Source organism: Gopherus flavomarginatus, chromosome 2, assembly GCF_025201925.1.
Source record: "Gopherus flavomarginatus isolate rGopFla2 chromosome 2, rGopFla2.mat.asm, whole genome shotgun sequence".
Classification (NCBI taxonomy): Eukaryota; Metazoa; Chordata; order Testudines; family Testudinidae; genus Gopherus; species Gopherus flavomarginatus.
In genome coordinates, this window is record NC_066618.1 from 98065631 (window position 1) to 98079125 (window position 13495).

At 41.2% G+C, this 13495-nt stretch overlaps 1 protein-coding gene across 3 annotated transcripts in view; it reads right to left on the reverse strand.

Annotated features, from left to right (window-relative positions):
• Nucleotides 1-13495, reverse strand: part of LOC127043746 (cytochrome c oxidase assembly factor 1 homolog) — an 88104-nt gene that overhangs the window by 17147 nt on the left and 57462 nt on the right. For all 3 annotated transcript variants that reach the window (XM_050937843.1, XM_050937844.1, XM_050937842.1), the window contains exons 2-3: nucleotides 5210-5311; nucleotides 1041-1192 (exon numbers count right to left, since the gene is read on the reverse strand). In XM_050937843.1, coding sequence (XP_050793800.1) covers nucleotides 1041-1192; nucleotides 5210-5311 — 254 coding nt within the window. The remainder of the gene's footprint in view (nucleotides 1-1040; nucleotides 1193-5209; nucleotides 5312-13495) is intronic.

Here is a 13495-nt window from a genome sequence, read left to right on the forward strand (position 1 = left end):
GTCTTCTGGGGGTATATGAGCTCATTTAAAGATTTGCCTAGTTTTACAACCAACTGCATAAAAAGCACTAGTGAAGTCAGTACAAACTAAAATGTCATCCAGACCATGACTTGTTTATACTGTTCTATCTCCTGCACGCTGAAATGTAAGTACAATATATATATTCTGATTTATTTATTTTTTAATATGGTAAAAAAGAAACCGTAAGCAATTTTTCAGTAATTGTGTGGTGTGACTTTTTTTGTAGTTTTTATATCTGATTTTTGTAAGCAAGTAGTTTTTAAGTGAGGAGGAACTTGGAGGTACGCAGGACAAATTGGACTCCTGAAAGGGGTACAATGGTTTGAAAAGGTTGAGAGCCACTGATCTCCATTGATACAAAGCCCTAGTGCCGACACAGCATAAAAAGTGACCTTTATCAGTCTGGTTTCACTCTGCTTCAAACTAGTACAAGCTGTGCTGGTACTAGTCACACTTGACAGTTGTGCAACACATTCACACCAGGACTAACCTTTTCAAAAGCACCCTCAGTGACTTACGTACATAAGCTACATTGAAAGTCAATTGGTCTTAGATGCCTAAGTGACGCAACGGCTTTTGAAAATTGTATCCTCTGGCTTTTTTAGTGGCATAGCTATTCCAGTAGCTAAAAACCCCAAGATAGGCAAGGCTGTATGTAGAAATAAAAAACAAGCAGAAAAAAATCCTTTTGGCTGGGGATGGTGAACCCTTTATACAGCATAAAGAAGCATGAGTGGGTGCACACACCATTTCTCTCCTGTATGAAACTAATTAGCACAACATGGAGGAGTAATTCCTGCTATTCACTCCTCTACCATATTTCAAATCAAGAGACTTAGATGCCTTTGAAAGTCTCTCCCTAAGTGGGCAACGAGCACTCATCGATGGGGCCTGTGCGCCTAAATCACTTAGTCGCCTTTGAAAAATCTCCTCCTCACTCTCCTCTACATCATTATTATACACTTAAAATCCATCTTTGAGAGCCATGTTTCAGTGGCAGGCAGGCTCACTGCTCTTACCTGTGCTCTGGCCATGTCAACGCGATTACTCTTGTCTGTCAGTCTGATGTTGTGAACTTTAAGAGGGGGAGCCCCCAGTGCCTCCAAGGCTACAGAGTCATTCTTGAGCTGCTCAATAGCCAACTGATAATACTGTGTCCTGGCAAAATTTTCTAGATCAAAGAAACAGACCATTGTGGAAAAAAGTCAATATGGGGTTGAAAAAAACAAATAAAAGGAGACCTAGGGGGGAGTAAGAAACTGTTTTTTCACCAACAGAAGTTGGTTAAAAAACAATTAGCTTTTGAGCTATAACTTGAAGAGCTCTGTGTAGCTCGAAAGCTCTCTTTCACCAACAGAAATTGAAATGAAAGAAACTTACCTCGCCCAACTTCTCTCTCCTATATCGGACCAAGACAACACTGCAAATAAAAGAAATGACATTCTCCCACCCCCATTTTTTTTTATATATACACACACAGAAAATCCTCCAGGAAAAAGAATTCAACCCTATAAATAGTAATAACCAGCCATGAGATACCAGCTATGATTCCTAAATCTGAGACTTTTTCACATTTGTCAATTGCCAAAAAGAGAATCCCAAGTCTGCACTACCACTTGTCTCAATGGCAAACAGTTCTAAATGGTGGGGAAAACAACTAGATGGACAACTTCTGACTAAAGATGATGCCAACCCCTAAATCAGAAATGTTGAAGCAGAAGGAAAGTGTTGTTCTGTAGCAAATTTAGGTGAAATAGGCCCTGGATTTAAGACCTTTCAAATGTCCTGTACATGCAAGAGTGGCATTATGGGCAAGTTTCCATGCTTTTCTGACACTTGTAGAGCAGTAGGAGGTGCATTCAACAACATTCTAAACTTAAAAGGGAATTCTGGAAAACGTAGGAACTGAGGGAACTTCTTACTTTGCTCTAGGATGGCAGTAGCAGCTGCTACTACAGAACCTTTGTGTTATAGGATTAAGCAAGGTTTAAGCAAAAGTCCCTAAAGCTAAAACACAAGTGGAGGAAACATTATCTTTAAAAGGGTATCATGAAACATATACAGTTGTCGCCATCAAAATCAATGTGCTTCCAGCTACTGCATCACAGCATGTGAGGTATCACAGCAAGGAAATACAGAGAAATAGTGTTGCAGCTGAGGTGATAACTGGAAAATATTCTTTCCAATGGTGACCAATGTATAAAATAGAGCTGTCGGGGGGGAGGAGAGAACTAGTGGGCCTTCTAGTGCTAGAAAAATCTTGAAGCAAACTTTTCAAGCTGCGCATGCAGAGAGCAGGATTTTCAGATGTTCTCCGCTCTGGCCTAACTTCATTCCCACTGACTTTAATGAGAAGAGGGTTAGACTAACACTGAATACTTCTGAAAATCCCACCCTGAATATCTAGTTCCCACCTTAGATTTAAAACAGAGGACCCAAATCTCTTGTTTGTCCACCTTTTTATATTGCTCTAGGAGTGCAACGGAGTTAACAGCTGTCCCCAGCTGACAAAGAGGCAGCTTTGCTGGTTTCTAGCCCAAGTTCTCCCATAGCCACTAATGAGGGCTGCAGCTGGCCATTTTCTGAGGGAGGACAGTCTCTGAGGGCCATGGATAGCAGCCAGCCAGGTTGCTTTCAATACTTAGGGGCCATCCCCAGCATAGAAGCAGACTCTGAATCAGGAAGCTGCAGCCAGTCCCCCTTCATAAGATACCACCTTTCTCAGCTGTGCATAGTAGACAGTGGTATCTTATGAATATGTTGCCTGAAGTATTAACATAAAATGCCTAAATGTGTGTGAACTTAGATATCTATAGCATGAACCCAGAGCAGGGGTTTCTAAAGGGCACAACAGTTGGCTATAAGGACTACTGTTTTCTCCTCACAGAGAGCCTGAAATTGGAGCTCAGTTGCTTGTAGTGACAAGAAACTTCCTGATGATTGTGTCTGAAACTATTTCAGCATGACACAAAACTTAAATGGTGGGAGCAGTGGAAGTGGTTGGGTTGTTTTCTCCCTGGCACTGTCTTCAGGGCTCTGACAAAGCAAAGAGAATCTCTGTAGAAAAGGTCCAGAACAGGAACAGTTATACATAGCAGATATACAAGGAAGTGATGTAAACCACTGGGTACAGCAAAGGGAGAAGTCAGAGGATCCTAGATTAAATAGCTACTCAGCTATTCAATGTACAACATGGAGGAAGTCCCAGGACTTCCCTGTGCTTCAGTCATCTTGGCTGTACACATGAAGATGAGGAAGGGGAAGCAGAACTTCATTGAATCCACATGATTGGCACTGGTGCTTAGTTCTCCCAGGTTAACAAGCCTTTAAGGTTAGAGAGATGAAACTGTATTAGCTTGTGAGTCAAAGTAGTAGCTTCTGTTTTCGTTTGAAGCTAATGAAGAGGGTAACTCTCATTAAAGGCTGTACTTTAGTAATTAAAAGCCCAATTGGCCTGTAATCAAAATATCAAAAACATTATGTGGCTATCAATATCACACCAAAGCAATGGTCCTTAATAGGCTATGCATATTTCACTTGAACATTTCACCAGACAATGGGTTCAGTGATGATCAATAGCCACATAAATTAATTGTATTGTTTAGCTAAACAATTTGGGAAAATAAGGAGATGTTTTCACTCACTCTGCTAATGAAAGTAAACCTATTTCAAGGGATGTTAAGAGAAAATGCTAATATCCCTGTTAAATCCAGCCTCTCTCTTTTAAAACACGTCAGGCTTATCAGTCTGCCTGAGCTTCAGTTCAGAACTCAAGTGCATGAGTTGTCTGAAATACAAGATGGCTTTCCAATGTCATCCAATTTGTTATTAAAATATGTCGAAGGGAAGGTTTCACAACTCCTGAGGGCTTCAGAAAGGAGTTTGGTCACCTTTCCTGCAAATGTCCTCAGGATCAAGGCTAGGCAAAAAGCAATATAAACTGATAGTAACTACAGTACAACCTCAGAATTACGAACGGACCGGTCAACTACACACCTCATTTGGAACTGGAAGCAGGGCTGGCTCCAGGTCACAGAGCGCCAAGCGCATGCTTGGGGCGGCATGCTGCGGGACCAGTGGACCCTCCGCAGGCACGCCTGTGGGAGCTCCACCGGAGCCGCAGGACCAGCAAGCTGCAGAGCGCCCCCCGCGGCGGCGAAATTGCTAGAGCTGGCCCTGACTGGAAGTACACAATTAGGTGGCAGCAGAGACCAAAAAAGGCAAATACAGTACAGTATTGTGTTAAATGTAAACTACTAAAAAAGACAAGTTTAAAAAAAAAACACTCAAGGTAAGGAAACTTTCTGTGCTTGTTTCATTTAAATTAAGATTGTTTAAAAGCAGCATTTTTCTTCTGCATAGTAAAGTTTCAAAGCTGTATTAAGTCAATGTTCAGTTGTAAACTTTTGAAAGAACAACCATAACATTTTGTTTAGAGTTACAAACAACCTCCATTTCTGAACTCTGAGGTTCTATTGTACAAGGGAAAGACCCTGAAGACTAGAGCATTCTAATAAATGGAAACAAAGCCTGTTGCTTCCAGACTATTAAATGTCTGGAAGTCACTAAAAGAGAAAATCAATTGCTTCAACTAATAACGTTAATAATTCTTGACCAATTAAATCTAGCAAGTAGATCTGGCTGTCACCTAATTGACCGCGTCATCTCTCTAGGTTTCCTTTTAAGGCTCCATCTTGAAACATGCTGAGCACTCTTAACTGCTGTTGACTGTCTTCAATACACACTGATGCTCAGCACCTCACAAGATCAATTTTGAGGGAACAGCACCATAAACTGGATGTATTACATACAAACTGACCAGAATTCTAACAGGTTCACATTTCCCTATTTAAGTGGTGTTCCCCTGCCCTGTCCCCCACATTTCCCAACAACAACCATTTTTTAAATCTAATTGAGAATAGAAACCTTCATCTGTTTTTAAATACATCCTTCTGAGTCTAAAGTAACCATGTTTCAGAGAGAACTAGTATTGGAATTAAATAAAGTCAAGCCTACAAAATGAGGGACATTGCACTGGCAGGTGTGATTAATAAAAATCTTTAAGCTCTGCTGCTCTTCCCTCCAATCCATGTTTATCAGAAGCTGAACTATTCTTATTTGTCAACTGTACAAAGGGGAATGATGTGGAGAGGGCAGAAATAAGGTTGCTAATAGCAACAGGACTTACTTTGCATAAGATAATACATCACAGCACATCCCCCACCACTTAACAGCCCCAGATAAATAGCCATTTGCTGTAGTTTTCTTAAAGAGGCTGGCATTTCTCCCCCTAGGAAGAGAAAAAAGAGACACATATTTATTGTATGAGGAAAACTAAGATTTTTTTTTTTTTTTTTGCCAAAGTTCTTTCAATATCCCAGCAAAATAAGCCTGAATGAAATCATTGCGTGTAGAAATCAAGCTCTCTCTGGGGCCCCACAGTACATCCAGCGGAAATCTGTGGTGAGAACTGGGCACCTAAGCAGGATAGAATAAGTTTATTCACTTCCTTTTGCGATGCCACCACTTCACTAATTACCAAGAAGAAAATGACCTCCCTGGTGTGGCTGATGGCCAGAAACACAGCATATTGTTCTCAAGGCTTACCATACATACTCAGTAATACAGTGCAAGTATTCAGGCTTGAGAGGCCAGATTTATCCCTAGTGTAACTTCACTAAAGTAAATATGCTTGCACTAGAGTCAATTTGGCCAGAAGTCTTAAGCTACACAGCCAAGCTGCATCACTGCCAGTACACATAATGTTGCTGAGGTTTGAGTTTGGGGGTTTTTTTTTAAGCCATTGGTAAACAGGAAGATGCTTGCAATCCTGTTCTTCTCTAATCCTTTTCCTTTACCATCCTGCCCATTTGATGAGTCATGGTGGTTGTATCTGTCTGAATGACACAGCAGAGTAACAACTACCTCCTAAAGAGTCAACCTAGTAGAAGTTCTATGGCTTGGCTACCAAAGAGTATTTCTAAACCGTATGGCCAGGAGAATCCTATCTAACACTCTTCCCCAGATCACTCCTTCAGCACAGGTTGTGGCAGTATGGGCCATAAACAAGCATCTGAATAGCTATTTCTTAAAGTGTTTCCATCACAAAAACAGGATAAAGGACTGTTTGGGGGAGGAGGGAAGAAACATTCTGAACCTCATTTCAAATGTGAAGCAGTCTTGTTGACTGAAGAGTGTAGATGTCTGGCGTTAGTGTGGGCACTATTACTGGATGCTCTGATAAGTTATAAAATTAGTGGTCGTAAAGGTTTCAAGCCCAAACCTTTGCCCTGCTGAAACTGTGCAAATGGACTGCTTAGCTAAAACTGTTTAATGAAACATAGCACAAAGCCAATTACAGAAATATGATGAGGCAAAGACACTTAATACATCTTATGAAAATGGTGAACGTATCTCCCAAGAATGCATTAGTCAGACCTTGCTTCATCTGAGGAACCACAGTTTAAGAGGGTGGAGTGACAAACAAAGGAACTCTTTCCCATAATGCTACGTGCTAGTGTGTGACATCAGCATGATGTTTGGTATGTTCTCTGCTTCAGAGATTGATTGTTTGCCTGAATTTCTCTATCCTATCTCCTCAAATTTTCTAGCTGAGGTAAAGGAGGAATTTAATAATTAACCCAGATATCACTTTTGTCTATTGCCTAATGTGCATAAACAACTTTTAACTGTGTATTGTTACATTGTACCATAACATTTTAAAGTCATCTTTGCCAATTAGATCACTACATTGAAGAGTAATTTCTTACGCGGAAGAACTGTCCTGAAATCAGAATACTACATAATACTTTCATAGCCACAGCGCTCTACAAGTTCTTCTATAATATAAATCTTCAGAAGAGCCCTCCTAAGTAGGCAAATATGATCACCATTTTACAGATGACGTAACTGAGGCAGAAAGATCATGTAACTTGAAGTCCCCATAAGGAACCAGTTTCAGAGCTGAGAACAGTCCCCAGGTCTGCACTCAAACCATTAGAGCATGCCAGCAATTCCAGCCTCTCCATCCTCCAACCCTGCCTATCCCACCCTTCCTGTGCAGGCGGTTGCTGACTCTTTCAAAGAGATGATGGATTTTTGTTGGGTTTGACTCCCCTCTTCAACTCTTGTCCCCTTCCCCTGCCATTTCCCCCTTCTCTAGCTCCTCTGCTTGCACAAGTGACCCTCATCTCTTCTTCTTCCTGACCTATCTTTCCCCTAGTCTTGCTCACTTTTCCCCTCAACCTCTCATGCTACTCAAGTACCTCACAGAGAGTGGAGATATTAAAATTCTTCTTGTTGAGATGTGGTACTAAAGGATTCACAAGGACACACTCTTCTGAAAGGAAAAGCAGAACTTCTCCCAAATATACTACTTAATGCAATTTTCTGCAAGAAGTACCTCATGGTGCATGTTTGTGTAACTCACATCTCTTATTATGGCCGACTTGGTGTGCTGCCCAGTTGCTCCCATCAGCCTATTATGATGTTTGCTCAACCAGACATACAATAAAGCTGTAAACTGGCCAATGCTACCACTATTTTAAAAAAAATCGGTCTTTGATCTGGAAAGCTGGTCTTTGTGTAACATGCTGTGACCTGAGGCATTTGTTTCAAAACCATGGCCTAGAAGTGCCAGGCATAATTTTCTTCTTGCAGTGAAATTCAAGGTAATAGTACACAAATGCCTGTGCCTAGCGGGCCCAGACGACAGCTTGCTGAGGAAAACAGACACTGAAATCTAGCACCATTAAGCATCATAGGTAATACACATTAGTCTTGCATAAACCTAACACAGAGCTGTAGGCAAAGGATCTGCTACTTGCAGCCAAAATGTCTATGGTTCATTAGACATCATAGTCTGATCAATTCTCAAACAAATGTGATGGAAAGAGAGAGAGGCATCCATGTCAAGTAACGGGATGCTTATTTTATACACCTGCTATAATGTTCACCCTTCTTTACACCCAGTGGGTCTAGTTATACATCTCTGCTAGGTTGCAGTCTACACAAACATTAATATTTCCCTTTTGTGAACTTTGAGGAAGCAAGAGGCTCAGCTGCTTAAATCTCACTAATCTTTTAAAAGATGAGATTCACAAATGCTGTTTGGCAAGAGTGAATTATGAACTCAATAGTTACTGCAGCCCTCTCAATCACATCATCTATTTGAGGAATTTATATGCCCCCATCGGCAGAGTGTCTGAACACTTCACAATCTTTAATGGATTTATCCTCACAACATCCCATTAAGGTAGGGAAGTGCTACTTCCCTCACTTTACATATGGGAAACTGACACACACAGACTTGGCCGTCAAGTATCAGGGGAGTAGCAGTGTTAGTCTGGATCTGTAAAAAGCAACAATGAGTCCTGTGGCACCTTAAAGACTAACAGATGTATTGGAGCATAAGCTTTTGTGGGTGAATACCCACTTTGTCAGATGCATGTGTCGCACAGTATCTATGGGAGAGCAAGGTCTCCCAAATCCTAGCCTAGCACCCTAACCCATCCTCCCACACACATCTTGTCTGCTGTGATGATATATACCTGAGACAGTAAATTACAGTAGGAGATTCAAAAGGCCAAAGCTATCTAGTTCTTTTTTCTCATGGGGGAATTCTGAACCACTGCTCAGGCGCAAAATTCTTTGCTTCCCTGCAGAAAAATATTTGAGGGGACACAAAGGGAAGCCACAAAAATAGTTACTTGCCCCTGGAGTAGTAGTAGTTACTTGCCTGGAGCAGCCGGCAGAGACACAAATCAGCACCAATAATGGGTGCAGAATTTTTAATTTTTTTGGCCCAGAATTCTTCCAGGAGAATCTTTTAATGCATATTTTAACAAGTCTCCAATGAGCTGAAAAGAGAATTCTGATCTCTCATTTCCTCAGGCAGAACCAAATTCAGTCAGCTACCATCTACCCTATAAGTGTACTAGACGGTAAGTTTCTTGTCATGTTATCAACTGATGGATGGTGCAATCAAAGTACGCACATGCAAACGGGCTTTTGGAGAGAACTTTTCAATAGAAATTCAGGGACTTGTTTGTTGGGCAAACTACATCCTGCTGTGCCTCTGTTCTGTGGCAGGAGTGTAAATTTTCCATGAAATTTTATTATTTCATTCACCAAGGGTTAATTTCCTTTCCCTAATCAGCATGACTACCTGTGAACTATAGGGTTAAAAGATCCCATCAAAACACTTTACACCCTTAAACAAGCAACAACTGGTGACTTTTTAAGTGTGATCTATAAAATGCAAATAAGAAATAGGATTTTGGGTTCCTGAACATGTATTAAGATATGAATATTAACAAAGACCAATCATCAAGACTGTCCTGCTAGCTATCTGGTTTTCGCTAAGATTAATGAGTGGTGTAGGGGGGAGCCATGCTTTGTGGAAAGTAGCAAACAACTTGGGAACCCTGTGGTCTGTAAAGGAATCTCGAAAGGGAATGCGTCATTCACAGTAGAGTGATAACAGTAACAAGGGGGAAACAATGAGTTTCTGAGAATCTGAGCAGCCCCTATAAGCACAGCAACCTGAAGTTAGGACACTGGCAATGAGTATTTTTACTTCCCTGTTACCGGCCATTTTCTATAAAGTGGTCTTCACAGCTAGGGTAAGAATCTGTTAGACTACTAATGGGCATGTGAGTCAGCTTGTGAAAAACAAGTGCAGATTTCTTCACAATTGCTATTGAAAAGCACAAGTTCCAAGAAGACTGACACAAAAGGAGGAAGTGAACTACTTTGCAGGAAGAGTCTTTAATTTTAACATCAAGAGGAAAGCTACGTTGAGATTAATGCACATGAAAGAATACCGAATCTACAGTATCAAAGTAATGGATGTATGGTTCTCACCAGAGAACCAGCCTAAAAGCACAGCCTTCTAATTGCTGGGCAACTTTATTTCACATAGTGAAAATGTAAAGTAAAGATACAGGCCCACGAGGAGGAGGAGGAGGAGGAGGAGGAGGAGGAGGTGGTGGTGGTGGTGGTGGTGGTTATGGTTTGGTTTGAAGCTGAGATTGACTAAGAGCTGGAGTTCTACTGAAATATAATAAGCCCAGAGTGGTGACAACTGTGCAAGTTCATTTCAGCTGTCTCATATGCTGGAATTCTCTCAAGCTACTGTTCTCATGAGACTTTGGCTTGTTTTGAATCTGAGTTGGAGAACCTCAGAGAGAAAGATGTTTGGCTTCAGGGAGTCCATGACACTTGAGGCAGTTTAGATTTTAGACTCTGATATATATGCACCTCTCTGATTATTTATTTAAGACCTTATCTTTCTATCCTCAGTGAGGTTGGCCGAACATTCCTCCACAGGTGTGGTAGACAGTAGCAGTGAAACAAAGGACACTTTCACCAGTGATGGGGTGGGTGTGTGTGTGGGTGTGTGTGTGTGTGTATGTATAACATCTTTGTACATGTCTCAGATTACAGTTACTGAAGTGACAAATCTCAGTTCTTTGGGGGCAGGGGCTATCTTTTTGCAGTATATTTATACAGTTACTAGCACAATAGAGCTCTGATCCATGCCTGAGGTTCCAGGAATTACTGCAATACAAGTATAATAACGGAGGCCTCACACTGAAGACTGAGGGAGCTGCACAAAACCTAGAGTAATAATTGCTGATTCATTCTCTGACCTGCTCATTGGCCCTATACCTGTGTGGAACACAAGCATAGATGTGCCCTAAATCCAGTGAGCCAGAGGTTTTTATATTTGGAAACAGTGCTGTTTTAAATGAGCAGAGTGGCACCTGCACTTTCTCTGTGGTCAAATGTTGAGATCTGAAGCATTTGATGTCTGAAAATCAGGTGACTTATTTAGGTGCGCAAATATGATCTGAGTGTCTAAATTCAGGAAGCTGAACCTATGTCCTATGCTGATACTTTTTTTGAAAATCCCTCTGCCTCTTCAATTCAGCAAGTCTGAATTAACTTGATCAGGTTACAGATTCAACTTTTGTGAAAACAAATCACTTAAGTATGAAGGACACAGAAGATCAGGGAGATGGCTGGGAAACCCCATACATCTCCATGTATTTCACTCTTACCAGCTACTGACAAATTCAGGTTACCCAGAAGAATGAGATGGCAATAACTGTCCATGACTCTTGTAAGATCAAACAGTGAGTTGTTTGGTATGTACAAGACAGCTGGGTCTCACCTGGTTTTTCTCCCAATAAATGTCCGGAGACACAGGGCTTCAGAGATGGTTTGTTAATGCCCACAAAATATTTTCTTCCCCAGTGTTGTCACTAAACAGGGAAAGTATAGGTAGATGCAATAGGTCTGCTTCAACAGTAGTATTTTAATTCACTGTTTTCCATATATCTTCACTGACATTGTGCTAGTGCATTCTGAAATGCAAATGAAGACTTTGCACAAGTTATTTACCTTGAGCAAAAGCTCAATCACTTAAGTTTACAGACAATCAACATGAAGAGTAACAAGGGATGGGTTGGTGTTTTTTTTGTTTTTTATTTCTTCCCCATCGCATTTCAGGAGTATTTTGACATTTAGAGAGAGAGGGATGCTGACTCGACTAAAATAGTCTTACCAGGATCAGTCCACAGACTCTTCTCTAGAAGCTGAAAATGCTTCCAAGGGTTAGCTGTCCATCTAACGAGGAGATAAATAGACCCCTATCAGTGAAAGGATTGTGTGCTCTTTCTGGTGAATTTTAGTCTCTTTTCTGCCTCTATCTCTAGTTAATTAACTATAAAATCTAGAGCAGCCAATATAATTATTAAGAATTCATAATTGCCACTCATTCCACTCTCGGCAAATCTTGCAGATATAGTACATCTAGAGAAGGTGTGTGTTATGCTGTCTCAATCAACCGTCTAGAGAAGGTGTGTGTTATGCTGTCTCAATCAACTGGCATGTCTGCTTTCCTCTTCTTTCCCCTCAGCTTTCTGTATTCACACCATCCCGCATGTAGTCACTCCCTCCCTAGACTACTCTTCTATTCTTCCCCATTGGCTTTCTCCCGTTTCTCAGACTTTTCCTTTCTTCCAGTGCTACCTATCCCCCTTTCCATTTACTGCTGTGCCTTCTCCCCTCTTTACTCCTGCCATGCCCCAGGTTACCCTTCTGTAAAATGGATTTTGTTTACCTCAACGGGGACAAGGGAGCCAAAGAACCAAATCCTTCTGGTTTTTCTCCCAAATCTCACTGATACAAAGGTTCCATCTCTAAATTTACAAAGTGCTTTCAGATCCTAGGATGAAAGGCCTATGTACAGATTAGAGCAGGGGGTCCACCATTGACATTTCTGAAGATAAATGCATCTACCAGTCACCCATATTGAAACAATATGGCTATACCTTAAAGACCTGAAAATAGGATGTGTTACAGGAGAAGCAGAATAATTATAGCTGTAGTGTGACCCATATTTGCTGCTGTTAGAGAATGGCATTATAGGTTAATACCTACTAATCTGTCATTAGCAGTCCTAATTGTATGCCTCTGTTTAAAAAAAAAAAAAAACATTAGTTTAAAGGTGAGGCCATGGCTACACTGGCGCTTTACAGCGCTGCAACTTTCACGCTCAGGGGTGTGAAAAAACACCCCCCTGAGCGCTGCAAGATACAGCGCTGTAAAGCCTCAGTGTAAACAGTGCCGCAGTGCTGGGAGCGCGGCTCCCAGCGCTGCAAGCTACACCCGTAAGGGATGTGGTTTACGTGCAGCGCTGGGAGAGTTCTCCCAGCGCTGGCGCTCCGACTACACTCACACTTCAAAGCGCTGCCGCGGCAGCGCTTTGAAATGTCAAGTGTAGCCATACCCTAAATTACAAAAGATTTAAAGAGTAAGATTTCAGAACAGGAAGAAAGTACCCATTGTTGTAGTCAGATTTAAAAATGTAATTGGTATGTGTACTTTAACAATATTTGAGATGTTTACCTGAGAAGTCTAAGGTGCAGACTTCCTGGTTTCTCTGCAAGCATGAGTGACATCACAAGAACCATACTCAAAGCTTTGAAAGAATCATTCTGTTCTAAACTCTTAATTTAATTCTCTAAATGCCCATGAAAACTGAACAGATACCAACTTGCCAGGCATGTCTATCACAGAACCAGTGAATCATCCCTGCTGCATACTGGCTCTAAGAAGAGCTGGTGTCAAAACACAGCTCTCAAATTACCACAGAAAACTTAATTAAGAAAATGGTGATTGTGTTACTTTAGCAACTATCTTGTGCTGTAGATATGAAAGGAAAATACTGCTTCACAGGAGCTTGAGAGAGAGGGTCTGTCAAGCAAGGGACACTTTCCAAATGTGATGTGTGCATACATCTTATTTGTCCACAACTCCCTAGAATATGATCACTGAATCTGCAAGACAAGTGATAATTTAAGAGTTCATAAACCACTTCTGAGTGAGAGATCAAAGAAGCTGCAGTGCCTGGAATGCAATAAGAGCTATTTAGTTCTCAGATCTGCTCACTGACTAGCCATCTGTG